The following is a 14,566-nucleotide window of genomic DNA, read 5'->3' as shown; positions in this document are numbered from 1 at the left end:
CTAACTAATTCATAGGTATTACCTTTTCTTTTTTTTCTATTTAAGTTTTAAGCAAGAGACTTCTATAAACATTATTATCTTCAGCATTACAACCTAAGACACAGTATAAGTTTTTCCAGCGCTTCAGAATATGAACAGCACTTAGCCACACTAAAATTGAAAGTCGGAACCACCTTCTGGCATCTTGTATGTGCCGCCTAGGTTGACGAGATACGCAAGGCTGTTGAACTCGGTGTCAATAGTTTTAATAGCCCAACCTCTCATAGGACCGACTTTCTCAACGGTAAGGATCTGGATGCCCCTAACAGGCAACCTCGCCTCTCCAAAGGCAGCCGTCCACTTGAGCACGATCGTGTCGCACGTGACAACATCGACGGTCCGGAGCGTGACGGGCGTCGGGCGCCCACTCTGCCGCTCCAGAGCAGCCTTGAGCTCGTCTCGGTCGCGGTACGTCGGCGCGCCCAGCGGCTTGCCCGCCAGCAAATTCATGCCGTCGCAGCGGGCCACCACTTCGGGGGCCACAAGGCGGTCCGCCGCCGCCGCCGAGTAGTTGCGGATCAAGGCCTGGAAGTCGGTCGCCAGTTGGTACCCGTCCTCCGGACTCAGGCAGGTGGGGCTTGAAGATGACAGTGACAGCGCTTGTTGATGTTGTTGCTGCAAGACATCTTCCCATTTGAAACGTACGAAGAAACCCGTGGCCATTGAGAACAGTAGGGCAAAGAAAAGTCGGCGTGCCATGATGGTGGTGTGAGCTGCCGCTCTCATCAAACGCTCGTCGCCAATAGGGGCGGCTGTCGTCGACACGGCATAACAATGCTCCTCTCCTTCACGAGACCGAATGGTAGTTTCAGTTACAGCAATAGCGGCCCGGGTCTCCGCCCCCAACATAAACTCTGCTGGGACAGGAAGCATGTTCAAAAGCATAGACCATGTTCGTGGTGATCCCATGAACATTATGTGTCATCTCGAACGGTTCATGGCCATGTTATAGTTCCATACTGCATCTGGAGGAAATCTTGCTCGCCTCAAGCAGAAGTACTATTTTATTTGATTCGATGCTTGCTGAATGGTGGTCTTTCGGAGTTATAGTGCGCTCATAAGTAAATTATTCATGTCGCGGCTATTGCAAAGGCACATCTCAAACAATGGGGACGAAAAGACAGGGAGGAAGAAGCCTGTTCACGCATCATGCCCTATATGGCCACTAACCGCCGAGACATCGCGCAAGGTTGGTGTGTTTTGGGTTGTGTTGGGCGATATCTTGTTCGTCCATCGGGAATTAGTTACCTACCGAATTTTCCGCCTTTCTGGGTCTTAAACAGACTTCGCAGATTTGCCTTTGCGTCGCCTGACAACGAACACTTTGCCTTTCTGATGAGAAACGTTGTGTGTTACTTGGGTCAGCAAGAAAAGCTATCTCATCGGCTGCCACATGACACCAAAGAATACGTATCGAGTATGGCCCTAATTTTACCCCAAAAGTCCGAGAGAAAGAAGGTTTTGATTGGTTTAAACCAGTTCTTGGTGTATTCTCGTATATGTTAATTGGCTTTACTCCGCACGGGGGGGTTCCCGCTCGGCATGTGGCAGCCCACGAGATAGTTTCTACCTTAGGAAACCCCTGAGCCTTTAGTATTGAAACGGAATTCCGTGGTCGAAAAGAAGCCCTGAAATAATTAGCCGCAACCCCAGACAGGTTGTCGATCCATCCGCTTACGTACCCGACTGACCATTCTTACCAGAAAGGTATTTAATAAAGGCAGCGCTTACACGAATATCGCCTAGCGCTGCTAATACAGTGTGGCCTTGCAGCTATGAGGCTTTCCGTGCCTTTGGCAGCCATGGTTGGAGGAATAGAGGGGTCTGATCACATTCGACGTCGGAGAGAAGAGTAATCATGCGATTCTGCTACGCCAGGTCCAGCGGACTGTTGTATGTACATAGTATATGCAGTTATTACGAATCCCATCTTTTCTACCGCAAGACGACCTGGGCTTCTACTAATTGCCTTCCCCGCTGCGTCGATCATCTCAACTGAGCGGCCAGTATTGTGTATCAGTCATCCGACCCCGAATCACGGTCTATTAGTCAATGAACCGCGCCTCATTCTCCCCCTCTCTTGGTGCGTGTGTACTGAGAGGGGATATCGTAGGTAGCAATCATTGCCCAAAAACCATGATGCTTGAGCAAAGACGACGCCGTGGGGCCTGTCTTCTGTGCCGGGAGAAGAAGACACGATGTCCGTACCTACCTTCTTAATATGTTTGAACCAAAGGCTAAGAATAGGATGCATGCGCAATTCAGGCGACAAGAAACAGCCTTGTTTGACCTGCCAAGTGAGCCCGATTTCCTTTTCTTTTGTTTTGGTTGCTATTCTCACTCGTTAACCTCAAGAGCTGACACGATGCACCCCAACCCTAGCGGACTGGGCAACAATGTTTCTATCCGGATTACGCCTCCCGTCCACGTCGAAGACCCGCGTCTTTGCGGTCTAACTTTCTTATGTACGCTCCTAGCGACGGCTGCTTCGACCTCGGATACGGGCCCCCGCTCGGAGCTGGTGCCGACCACCGTAATTTCCTCACGGCTCATCCGCAGCTGATGTCTCTTCCTCGCCCACTTGCCGCGGGCATTGCCGGCCCAAGGCCTGAAATACTACAACAGGACGGCCGCAACCGTGGCCTGGAGCAGGCCTACTACCCATGCGACCCGGCCGATGGGCCCGACTGCCAGTTCCCGTTGCCATTCGTAGTCGACGAAGCCAGTATGGCCAATACCCTGGACTCAAGCGATCCACCTGTTGACATCATTCAAGAGGAACAGGCCACTCCATGGAGCTCCTCTAAGTCATTCGAGGGGGCCACCTCCGCCCTTAGCTCTACTGGTTCGTTGGATGATGACATGGAATGGGCGGTCGACTTGGGCTGGCCAACCTCCGAAGCAGGAACCCCCTCTCAGTTCCTCGAATCGTCCGTCACAACCGCCGTCGACGACTTGGAAAAGCCAATTAATTATAAGGCGGCTCCTCAAATTGTTTCCCCAGCGAAAAAACAACAGTCGATCGATATTGTTGTGGTCAGCGACACAAAATCCGAGTCCAGTGCACGCGTTAGTGCACCGCTTCCGCCGTCTTCCCCGGGCCGGCCTAAAATAAACGCATCTTCGCAGTCTTTCTACGGACTGCGCGACGCTGTCTACCGCTCGCTCGGCAACAGCCAACAAAATATTGTTCGTGCTCTGGCCGTCTCTGAAGATAACACGCCAGACGCTAGCAGAACCGCGAACCCAGTGCCTGCTGGCGAGTCGGATTCTTACGACGGCTCTTGGTGGATGCTCGAAAGTGATGCGGCTTTACAAGCGTATATTGCAGGCAAGTAAATTTGTGTCTAAAAGTGAAAGAAACGAAGACAAAATGAAAACTCCCTGTAGACCACGGTCTTTTCTTTCATATTAGTTGATGACGGGTTCAGACGCTGACATATGACACATCACAGCCTTTAGCGACTACTTTTACAGGTCTGTTTTATTTCTGCTGTCGTCGTGACGTGGCATCGTGACTATGTGACATGCATCCTGACTGTCAACGTTCCCAGTTTCATTCCCAAGGCCAACATCGAGGCACGGCTTAGGGAGGCCCGTCTCCCGGAAGCAAGCCACCTCGTCCGCGGTTTCGCAAGCGCTGTCATCGCTCTGGGCGCATACTATCACCGACAGCACGTATACGCCATTGTTACCGATTGCAGTGCTCAGAAGCAGAAGCAGAAGCAGAAGCAGAAGCAGAAGGAGAGTTCCTCTTGCTCACATAACGCTGAAGGCGGAAACCTCGAAGACGCCCGGGCATCGTGGCGTCTACGTGCCGCTCTTGCATTCCGCGGGTGTGTGCGAGGGCTGCCTAGTCAGCCGCTCAAACTCCAGGTCGGTTTCCGCCGGTAGATCCTGTAAAAGATGAAGAGGGAAGATATGTCGTGAAAAGTGTCGTGGTCGTAGTTGATAAGCACCTGAGCTGATGTCTTGGTCCAATGTTAGGTGTCGTTGCTGATGGTCAGTTAACTCTACTGAGCCCCTTTTTGCTCGTGCATCTTGTGCACTGCTCTCCTTCTTTACTGACAATTCCTCGCTACCGTCAGGCTTCTATTGCCAGCGAGTGCAATATACCATCTCTTGTCACCGAGAATGTGGCAATCGCCGTCATGCATGTTCGCGAACTGGACTTGGCACAGATTAATCCTGACGATGAGGAGTCTGTTCTCAGCTCGGCTTACTCGTATGTGCTTGACGTGTCTTACGCTCTTAACCGAGGAGCACCTCCGGTAAGCCAGTCTACTCTCAATCCCGACACCGCAATGTGCATTCATATAAACAAAGCTGTGTTTCTCCATGCGTCTCACAACAAGAAATTTCCGGGAGAGATAGACCTTCACAGATAAGCAACATCTGGACCGTAACGTTGACGTCTTTTCAGATGCTCGATTGCGACTGGGTGGATGGTTCGGGCCCTGTAAGCCACAGATCCGAAGAGGACCTACTGGGCATACGGTCACTGGCGGCTGTGATGCATCGTTGTTTGAGGAGGCAGTTCAGTCCCCGGGCGTCTTACGCGTACTCTTCAGCGGCGGTGACTGGCGGCGGCAGAAGGCAAAGCCATTGGAAGTCCCAGGAACAGCTGCGATACTGGGTCGAAGCCTTCCCCGACCTGAACTTGCGGATCACGCCTGGTAACACCGGCTGTCTGCCCACCAGCACCGCACGCATGGCCTTCTGCATGTATCACCGCGCTGTCTTCCTAACAAATTGCCCGTGGATTGTTGCCGCTGCTGAGTTTGACGCTGAGCCCATGTCCGAGCATGACGGAGACGGGGATCAAGATGCTCTTGGACATGGGTGCTGCATTCGGACGTGCTTGGAATCGGCCCAGCAGGTGATTGATGCCATCCCTTGCTTTTTCTCCCAGTCGTCGTCCGGCACAAAGCTCGAGAGGTACGCGAAAACCCCAAGTTCACCAACTTTGTTATTGGATGAGCTGACGCACGGTTTCGATCCCAAAGGCAGACAGTGGAGGACCTGGTGTTAGCTAGCCTATTCCTTATCATCTACTGCAAGGTCGATAGGGAAGTTCCAGGGGAGCATAGACGAAAGGCGGTTGCACTGGGCGGGCTATGTCACGGATCCCTGGCCCGTATAAGCCTTGACGAGAACGATGCCAAGAGCGACGGCGATGGCGATGGCGTTGACAACGGTCACGGCCATAGCGGTCACCACCCGACTCTTGAGCGATTTAGTTTGCTCATGTCAATCGCCGATCGCTGTGATCCCACGTAGGGTGAAGAGATCATGTAAGCTACAATGATCAAAAATCGTTGAACAAAGCCCGGATTCTATTGGATTTGCTTGAGCTGATCTGACTTCTAAGTACCAAACCTGTGTCACAAGCGTATGCTAACCTCTATTCAGATGAAACAAAAACACCTCGCTATGGAATTTGACTTCCGAACCTTTCCGCAGCTATGACTCTTAAGCCGGTGTCGTGGTGTTGCTCGGAGCCGCACCACCGCCACTGCCACCTGATCCACTCAAAGAAGGGCTGTTCTCCGTATCAATTCCGATCGTGATATAGCCAACCATGCCATTTCGAATATCAACTCCGTCCAAGGGAACAATGTCGATGACAGGGTTGTAGCCGTTGGCGAATCCCTCAGAGTAGACAGAGTCGACGTCATTGGTAGTGCGGTTGATCTCAGTGTGCGACACATAGGGTTCGAGAGCCATGATTTCCTGGGAAACCGTCTCGTTAAAGTACAGCTGACCAATTGAGTTGGTTTTTCCTGTCTTGACGGTGCCGTTGCTGGTGACGACCCAATCGGTGAAAACTAGTAAGGCATTGTTAGCACCAATCTCGACGTCAATTATTCTTCAATTTACCTTGCGCGTGAATGTGAATAGAGCGCTGAATGTAAAAGCCAGGGAAAATCGTCTTCATCTCCAGAATACCATCGTCGTTGGTGGGCCACATTCCACGCAGCCATGTAGTGTCATCGGTATGCAAATCCGTAGTACCAATCTCGAAGTCGGTGACATTCAGTGACTCAAGGAGCTCACGGAAATCCGTATTAGGATCACGGCCCGTGAAACTCGAATAGCTTCCCGTGGCGTTGCAGTGCCAAAACGCAACAAGCGCGTTTGGAAGAGGCTCGCAAGTTGCCATATCAATAACACCGACGTCAAGGGTGAGAGGAACTCCAATCTGGTCTTCGGTCATATCCTGACGCAGGGTCTCTGACCGGGGCCAATAGTAAGGCCCGGCGGTGACATCGGGCGCGAGGACGCAGGTGTTGTTCTGAAGATCTTCGTAGTACGGAGCCTCGGTCACGATCGTGACGCTGCTGTTGCCGGATCTGCGCTCGAGGTTGGCGGCTTCTTGGCGCTTTTGGAACCGCTTCTGCTTGAAGGCCGCGGACCCAGCAGCACAACGCTTGGAAAGGTTGGCATGGCGCTTGATCACACCAGGAGCGGCCTCCTTGTGGGCGACAACGGCGGAGGCCAGGAGGCCAATGGACGCGAGCGAGTGCAGTTTCATCTTGGTGGAAGAGAGAGTGACGGAAAGAATGTGATCGCCGTTGTTTGAAAAGATTGGATGACGAGGGTAGAGATGTTTACAAAACAACAACCACGCCCTTATTTGTATCAAGCTCCTTTTGATTCAGTGATAGCTGCTCTTCCCCTTTCACAGCCAGCTAGCTGGCCGCGGATCACCCGTCGGGGTGAAAATTCCCATTGCGCCCCTTTCCTCTGGGCGACGCGGTCTTCTCCGTTTTCCCCAGTCTCCACGCATCGATGTCCAATGCCTGTTCCCCTATCAAACCTACCGATACGCGTCACCAAGAGCAACCCTTGGGAGGCTGAAATATTCATAGCCTAGTCCAGAACACCTAACTCATGTACCAACAAATCAGAGTCGATCTAATTCACCCTGGTACGTAAGCAAGGAGGAATGGTTGGTTGATCCAAGGAACAGCTACATTATGAAAACCAGTGAAAGATCCTGAATACAGACCCCTCAATATCTAGCAAGCCCTATCCAATATTGTTTTGACGTCAAGTTCGTGGAAGCTGACGAGGCTGTCCCTACAACCCCACTGAAATCGGGATGTGGGCGTTCGGAACCCAACTTCAACACCACCGCCCCCGTCGTGTCGATCTTCGTAGGCATGACTGAGAAGCCGCCGAGAATTCCCATGTCTAGTGTGACATCGGCTGGGAGATGAGTAGGAACAAGTGAAGGCGATGGGATTTTGAGCTCGCTTGAAAGGTGCACCAAGAGTGCTTTATTCATGTCGTTCGGCATCGCCGCTGACCCATCGGTTCAAGGCGCTTTGGTGATGGAACTCATTGGCACCCCCAGGATTGCACTGCATTCATTGATCAGTTACTCTTTGAACGAGGACTTGCAGTCGTCGAGCTGATGTTACCGGGAATGCTATTCTTAGGCCCGTCCCTTTTGCGGGGGCTTAATTATGCGGAGGCCCCTGTGGAGTTCGATCTGGCGACGCGTGTCTATCCGAATACAAATACTCGGATTCGTATCGATATCTACCACACCTTGCGGAAAATGTCCGCCACGTTGTGCAACCCTTGTATCTGACCAAAAGTTCGTACAGTTATCTCTTCGAGTTTGGATGAAGTAACTATTGAGTGATGACACTGTCTCATGGCGTTGCAATGCCATTCGCCTGAGCAATCGTTCCTATAAGCATGAGAATGCAAGCAATAGTGCCGAAGTAGAGAGCGCCATAAATCTCATCGCCCGGGGTTTGCTCAGACACCGTAACTCCGACTCATAGAAATCTATGCTGACGGTATGCTCCGGCCCCACCGGGTGCAAGCTCCGGTCGGGGGATTTGAGTCGCTCGGCGTCGTGGTTTCCGCCACATCCTGGAGAGTGGCTTGAGCTCGGACTCTTATCCACGTCCAACGAGCGAGATAGATAAATTGAGACACCTGGACTGTCAAAGACCGTGTATTGATTGATCCGCACTGCCAGTTAGACAGCATCACAGGCTACTATCGACGGCTTGGTTTTCGCTTGCGTCAGACTTGAGGTGGAATTCAATTGAAGATGGAACAAGAAGGAAGAAAGCATTAAAATAATTAATGTGTTAAAACTGCAAAGTTCCCAGGAATCAGGCATAATTCCTCGTGAAACTCGTCGGCAAGGTCGGCAACGGCTCAAGCGTGGCATCCCGCGTGTCGCGAGACCACAACCAACAGTAACTTTGTCGTCAGACTCACCTGTATCAACAAGATAGATACGAACGGGGAGCATGCAACAGTTGTCATCAGACCTCGAGCATTGTTGATGATGGATAAATCGATGGGTGACTTACAAGTGGCCCAGCAATATTTACAATACGCTGTTCATCCTGTCTGGATCCTACCAAACAATGCGCCGTAGGACTACATGATCCATCTTATGATATTGAGTTCTGGGCACCTCCTTCTTCACTACGTGGAAGAATTAGAACTGAGTGCCAACTCATCATATTGTTTAAGTCAAGACTCAACGAATCAATCTGCCCTGCAACACCTGCTACACCCAATAACACATGCCCATCAGTTCTCTCTAGCCGGCCGACAATCACACGGTTACCTTATCCGTGTGATGGTGAGTAAGCAGACCCTTCGCAGAACACGAAGATTGGTTCAGTACTCGCGGTTTTGTCTTAGAAATCAACCCAGAGTTCAATGACTATGAAACACAGAGCGACCCCTGGAGCAACTAAGTACAGCTACATTTATTCGAACGTTCTCTTCGACAGATTATTTCTTCGGAACACCTCGATATACTGCAGTTCTAATCAGACCCATCAAATGATTACACACCATGAACTGAACCATTTGTTTTTTTACGAGCGCTGCTCATACCCCCGGAATGATGCGAGTCATAACAGATGATATCAGAGAGGCAATGAGATTGTACCAAAGCCAGGTTATAACGACCAAAACTCCTCGTCATCAATGTCGGCACGAGCAATGCCAATGGCAATGGCCAGGTCGACCGCGCTTATAAGCTCATGGGCGGCATCGTTAATTGCACATGACGTGCTGATGGGATGAGCCAGATTTGCGTCATCCTATGGACTCTAGTGAAAACGAATCGCTCTGTCGGCAGCGAAAAGCCTCTTGTCGAGGTTGCAGATTCCCCGCTTCACACCTATACCTGAAGCTGACACAATTCCCGATCTAGACTGGAAGGAAGTCGAGTTTACAAATTCAGCCGTAACTGATGCTGGAAAGCCTACACCAGAAATATGGGAATGTGTAAAGGCCAAGTCGCCTTAAGATGAAGCTATATAATACTGTGAGAATGACCGAAGTATTGACAGAGTGGGCTTCCAGCTTAGGTAAGTATTTTACACGATCCGGAACAGATGAACCGCACCGGATCGCACCAACAAACAACTTTGGCGGTGTTGATTATTGTCACGATACTATCGATGGGCCAGCGGGCTCCCTCATCATGAACTCATTCTCTACCTTCATGGTATCTGCAGAACCTCACAAGTCTAGCTGGAGAGCTCACCACTGACAGCTTGTGTTAGATTCTTTGAAACTCCCGTGCAGCCATACGTTGAGTAGCACACAATTTGATTGGGCCCGCGTCTGTATAGGAACTTGAGTGTTGCCGAGATTTCTGATATTTCCCTGCTTAGCGGGGACGATGTCATGGGCCTTATCAGGAATAAAGATAACATGAATGACCGATCAATCATATCAAAGGGGATCACAATGCTAAAAGATTCCTGTTCTGCAAATGTTCGTTAGTATTTCATCAACGGACTAGCTCCAGAAAACGTTCAACATTTTCAAAGACTTCATCAACGATGGAGTTAGCAGTACCATCACCAATTCCAAGAACTTCGTTCAATGGTAAGTCGTCATTAATGGCTGACTTGCTTAATAACAGCATGTTCAACATCTTCGAGACTGTAAGAAGATGTGTTAGGCGATATTGGCACATTCAGTCGAAGATTGAATTGACATCCTGGATCCTACACGAGTGCGGTCAACCACAGCAGAATGACTTGCGGCTTACATGGTTGGCGGCATGATCGGCTTCAATGGCGGAGCTATATCTGCCACAACTGCTGCCATATCCTGGGAACGGCGTAAGCAAGTCCATACCTCGCATATGGATTGCGATTATGATCGGTTTGAGGTTATTCACGCCTGCAGTGACTTGTACGGAAACACTCCGGGTGGCCTGACAAAAGAAGATATCGTTACAGGGCACGTCGTAATGACATGCAAGGGCAGACGGATCGAGATGCGGTACATAAGGTTGCAAGACTGAATTAGGGCGTTCACAACCTTCAAACCCAATGGCGATAGGAACAGAGGCTGACCCTTGTCGTCCTGGTGAGCCCCTGACGATCAAGCCAAAGCCAACGTCATGGTGGTTGTGTCCACCAATGTAAGGGCACCTGGAGTCTAAAGTCTGTTCATGCGCGACTACTGAGAGGTATGAATGCATCACCGGTGCGTCCGTAACAAGCCTAACAAGGAGCCATCTGACCTACGTTACGCTTTTCCCTGCAGTCCTGTCGAAGGCTAGGCTAGTCCAAATCTAGTTGGAACGGCCGAGCAAGGATAGCTAGAGAAGACGGCGGCGACACAATAATTCACGAAGAGTTCATTGGTTATGTCTGGGAGAAACGAAAGCTGCAGCTGAAAAAAATGGATTCGTATAGTTGAGCTTAGTGAGAGAAGATCTGAGATCCACTTATGCTTAGGAGGCTTCCCATAATACATCGAAATCAATGTGCTGTCAAATCCAAAGAAAGGATTCGTGCCGTAGGACGCTTTCAACAAAATACGAGAGAGTAAAACTAAAATGCTTGATTTCAACAATGCTGATTCCTGTTCTATCGCTTTAAATCCGAGGCCGACGAGCCGAATGCCTCCTCGGCGGCTTGTGCCGAGGCCGAGTCAGGTGCATCCCCAAGACCAACGCGCCCTTCAGTGGCCCTGAACATCTGAACAAACCAATCTGTGGTCTGTGACTGAGCATTCCTAGAGATTCTTCCAATGATTGCGTATTCGCTACATTTTTGGCTCATTTCCTGGGATTCAGATAGACATTCAGGTCACCCTTGAGCCACAATGTGTAAACCTCCTCCTCGTCCTGCCACTTCTTCGAGTCTTCTGCAATCGTGAGATCGAAGTTGTACAGGACTCTAGCCAAGATGATCCTCATTTCAACGTAGGCCAGGCTGGTAAAGTAAGTTTGGTAACTAGATGCTTTGGCTAAGAAGTCGCAACTAAAATAGACCATAGACCCAGGGTAGAGCTTACTTCTTTCCAATACAATTCCGCGGCCCGAACGAGAACGGTTGAAGCGCATCCTTGTTGTCATTGACGAAGCGCTTGTCGCCAAGCCACCGCTCCGGGATGAACGAATCAGGGAGGGTAAAGTTTCTGGGGTCGCGGAAGATGGCGTAGTGCCAGACGCCAATACTGGTCTGTGGAGATTCTGGTAAGCTGTCAAGTCAGGGAAGCGCTCTATTGGACTTACCCCGTGAGGAACAAACTTGTCACAGATGACATCTCCGCCGTCACACACGCGCCTCAGATTCGCGTTAGGTGACGGGGGATGCAGGCGCAAGGTCTCATCGAGCACAGCCAACATGTAGTCTAATTTCTGGACGCTCACGAAATCAATATCACCTTCTGAAGAGAATGATCCCCGGACCTCAGCGACAAGCTTCCGCAGGACTGGAGGATTCATTGCTAGTAGGTATGTTGCAGCGGAGAGCGCAGTTGCCGTAGTTTCAGACCCGGCCCCGATGAGGATATTAGCGTTGTCGTAGATTTCCTCCCGGCTCATGGTCTGTACGAAATTAGACGCCGGGGTTCTTTGCTGTCGAATCGCATGAAATTTGGGCAATGTTTGAGAATAAAGCAACTTACCAAGTCTCCCTTCATCGTCATTGCCTGAATGAAATCAGGCCTAGGCGTTGCCAAGTCAAGTCTCTTGTCAACCTTTGCGTAGGTCAAGTCCAAGTGCTCCTGCGCTTTTCTCTTGACCGACTCGGGTATCATTGCCTTCAGCAACGGCGCGAGTACCGCATACCTTCCAATCAGCCCAAGTAGCGCGTTCTGCTTGACGGCGCCGAAGATTGCCGAGACCCACGGATGATAGTCGCTGTTCTGCAGACACCCAAAAGGCTCCCCAAACGCAAGGTCGGAGATAATATCGAACGTGCACCAGTTGTACCAGCTTACCATGTCCAGCTTCCGCGTGCCCCCGTCTGCGTTCTCATGCAGTCGCTGGATTAGAAGGTCGACGTACTGAGTTATAAGCGGCTGCTGGTTCATCATAGCTTGTGCCGAGAACCCATGCGACAGGAGCCTTCGGAAACGGCGATGGTCATCGCGGTCGGCGCCAATGATGTTACTGCGGAAGGGGGCATGGAAGATTGGATCCTTTGAGTGTTCTGCTTGCCCTTGTTTGCGGTGCCCGAAGATGTCTTTCCAAGCGGATGGGTCCGTATATGATAGTTGGGCTGGGTCGATGCGGACGACGGGCCCGTATTGTGCATGGAGTTCAGCGATGTGTTTGTGAGGCTGCCCTGTGACTATCATCCAGGCATAGTAGAGATCGCTGGAAGCAGCTAATTTTGGGCCCGGGTAGTGCCGTAGAGGATGTAGAAAAATGTTGTAGGCGACTCGTGCTATGGCGTATCCAATGGGCTGGTAATGGCATGTGTCAGATGGTCTCCTTTCGGTATGGGGTATTTTCGGCCATCACATACGAGGAACACGAGAGCAACCAAGAAGTTTCCCCACGTAAATCCGTGACGAATGTCATTGCCGAAGAGGGGGGTGAGGGAAGGCATACTATTCAGCGATATCCTGCGTAAAGCTGTACTTTCCCCAATCGGCTTCTCTACACGATTGTATTTATATCCTGTATAGTATGAGTGCCTTTAGGACTGACTTTGCCCAAGTGGTGTTTGCTGCATCGGATGACAGGCGGACACCGAGAACATGTTCCTTGTCCGAATGCACGAGTCGTAAAAAGAACTCTCCGCTCAGCTCCAGCCTTAGATTGCGATGAAGCCGTCTATCAACAGGATAGTTGGGCTTTCAAATACGAATGCGTCTACTTGCCCAAGGTCTTGCTGTAGATGAACTCTTATCAATGGTTTGTGGACCCGTGTCGGTGCGTCTTTGTGGATCAGAATCGGCGTGGCGGATGCTTTTGAGGCCCGCAAAAGATCCCGCCTTGACAAATATACTGACCTCGAGATTCATGAATTGAAAGAATAGAGGCTCAATACCACTAAATGATGCCAAACGCGCATCTGTAATATGGCTGAAACTCCACTGCCTGTTATCTCAAAGTCCGTCGGTGTGGGGTCATTCTCAAAACCCGGAATCGACTCTATCCTCAAGCATTGTTCATCATTCTACGAAGCCAATAGCAACCTATCAACGATGATGGAGACATCAGCCCGTATTTTCTATATCTGAAGTTATCTTAGCTTGGGTTCCAGAATGATAGCTATTCTAATGGAGAGGTGGGAAGTATCGTTGTGAGCATCCGCGCATCTGAGGTAATACACAGACCGTTTGACTCAGCTCAACCGAGACCTGAACGAAACTTCACGCTTGCCATCTTCACTGTGCGGTACTCACTGCAGTCATCCAGATCTAGAATTTTGAACCGAAAAAGGTGAAAACTCTAGATATCTTCGTTATCTCATATGATGATCCGCGGACGCTATTGTCTTCAAAAGCGCATGTGAGCATTCGGCGGTGAAAACAAGACGCCAAACTTGATGACGCACGTGCTGCAGCTCATCTTGCATTAGCGACGGATTGTTAGGCGTCCACTTCCGGTGGCGCAACATCACCGTCTTTGTTTGGCCCAGGAAATTCAAGTTTTGAGCTTCCTGTGTGATCGAAACTTTTAACAGACCACTTACGATCTCGATGAGAATACGAATGCCATGTGCAAGACTAAATGCCGAAATTGAGAATGTGTTCTGGGATGTGCTGAATCCTGAGCAAGGGTAATAAGTTATCACGTTTTGAACCTTTGACCTCAGATCTGGATCGAACCATCGAAAAGAATTAGTTCTAGGACCAGCATTGACGATATGCCACCCATGGGAAATGCAATAGCATCCAAGGGAACCTGCATGTAGATCAACAGTCGTATGATGCCTCTTATCGCGATGCTTTGCGCCGCGGCCAGTTCATTGGACAGGAAATTAAAATAGTTCCGTCCGGGAAGTCTGAGCTAGAAAGCCCATCAAAGGCATCGAAGGCAGGAATTGTTATTGCAGTGAAGCGCCTCGTTCATTTAGCGAAAAGCAAACGACACACATGGCCAATTGCTAAATTCCCATATTGGAAGACGACGACGCGTGTCGCAGAAAGCAAACAATAGTAGATCGAGATTGCCGCGTAAGGCAGGTAGTCGTGTGCTATGGAAACTTTGTTAGGGTGGACGCTAACTAAAAGCTGAGAGCGACGATGTCAGCTAAGCCCTGGCCTGCAGCCG

At 50.3% G+C, this 14,566-nt stretch overlaps 3 protein-coding genes across 3 annotated transcripts; 1 reads left to right on the top strand and 2 right to left on the bottom strand.

The window, feature by feature from the left end:
- Window positions 1-2,601: 2,601 nt before the first annotated feature.
- Window positions 2,602-5,319, top strand: GCG54_00010040 (uncharacterized protein; the record flags this gene model as incomplete). Its single annotated transcript, XM_045409973.1, has 5 exons — window positions 2,602-3,374; window positions 3,594-3,915; window positions 4,047-4,310; window positions 4,463-4,977; window positions 5,109-5,319. 5 exons carry the CDS (start codon window positions 2,602-2,604, stop codon window positions 5,317-5,319), a joined length of 2,085 nt encoding a protein of 694 aa, XP_045259008.1.
- A 192-nt stretch (window positions 5,320-5,511) lies between these two features.
- On the bottom strand, window positions 5,512-6,574 carry GCG54_00010039 (uncharacterized protein; the record flags this gene model as incomplete). The annotated part of the gene is made up of 2 exons (XM_045409972.1): window positions 5,512-5,867; window positions 5,920-6,574. The coding sequence occupies 2 exons, from the start codon at window positions 6,572-6,574 to the stop codon at window positions 5,512-5,514; spliced, it is 1,011 nt and encodes a 336-aa protein (XP_045259007.1).
- Window positions 6,575-11,110: 4,536 nt separating this feature from the next.
- GCG54_00010038 (Isotrichodermin C-15 hydroxylase) lies at window positions 11,111-12,893 on the bottom strand (the record flags this gene model as incomplete). The annotated part of the gene is made up of 5 exons (XM_045409971.1): window positions 11,111-11,267; window positions 11,350-11,516; window positions 11,570-11,884; window positions 11,965-12,747; window positions 12,810-12,893. 5 exons carry the CDS (start codon window positions 12,891-12,893, stop codon window positions 11,111-11,113), a joined length of 1,506 nt encoding a protein of 501 aa, XP_045259006.1.
- Window positions 12,894-14,566: the final 1,673 nt, after the last annotated feature.

Source organism: Colletotrichum gloeosporioides, assembly GCF_011800055.1.
Source record: "Colletotrichum gloeosporioides strain Lc1 chromosome Unknown consensus_82, whole genome shotgun sequence".
Classification (NCBI taxonomy): domain Eukaryota; kingdom Fungi; phylum Ascomycota; class Sordariomycetes; order Glomerellales; family Glomerellaceae; genus Colletotrichum; species Colletotrichum gloeosporioides.
The sequence above is the reverse complement of the archived record's forward strand: the minus strand, read 5'-3'. Positions and strand labels throughout refer to the sequence as shown.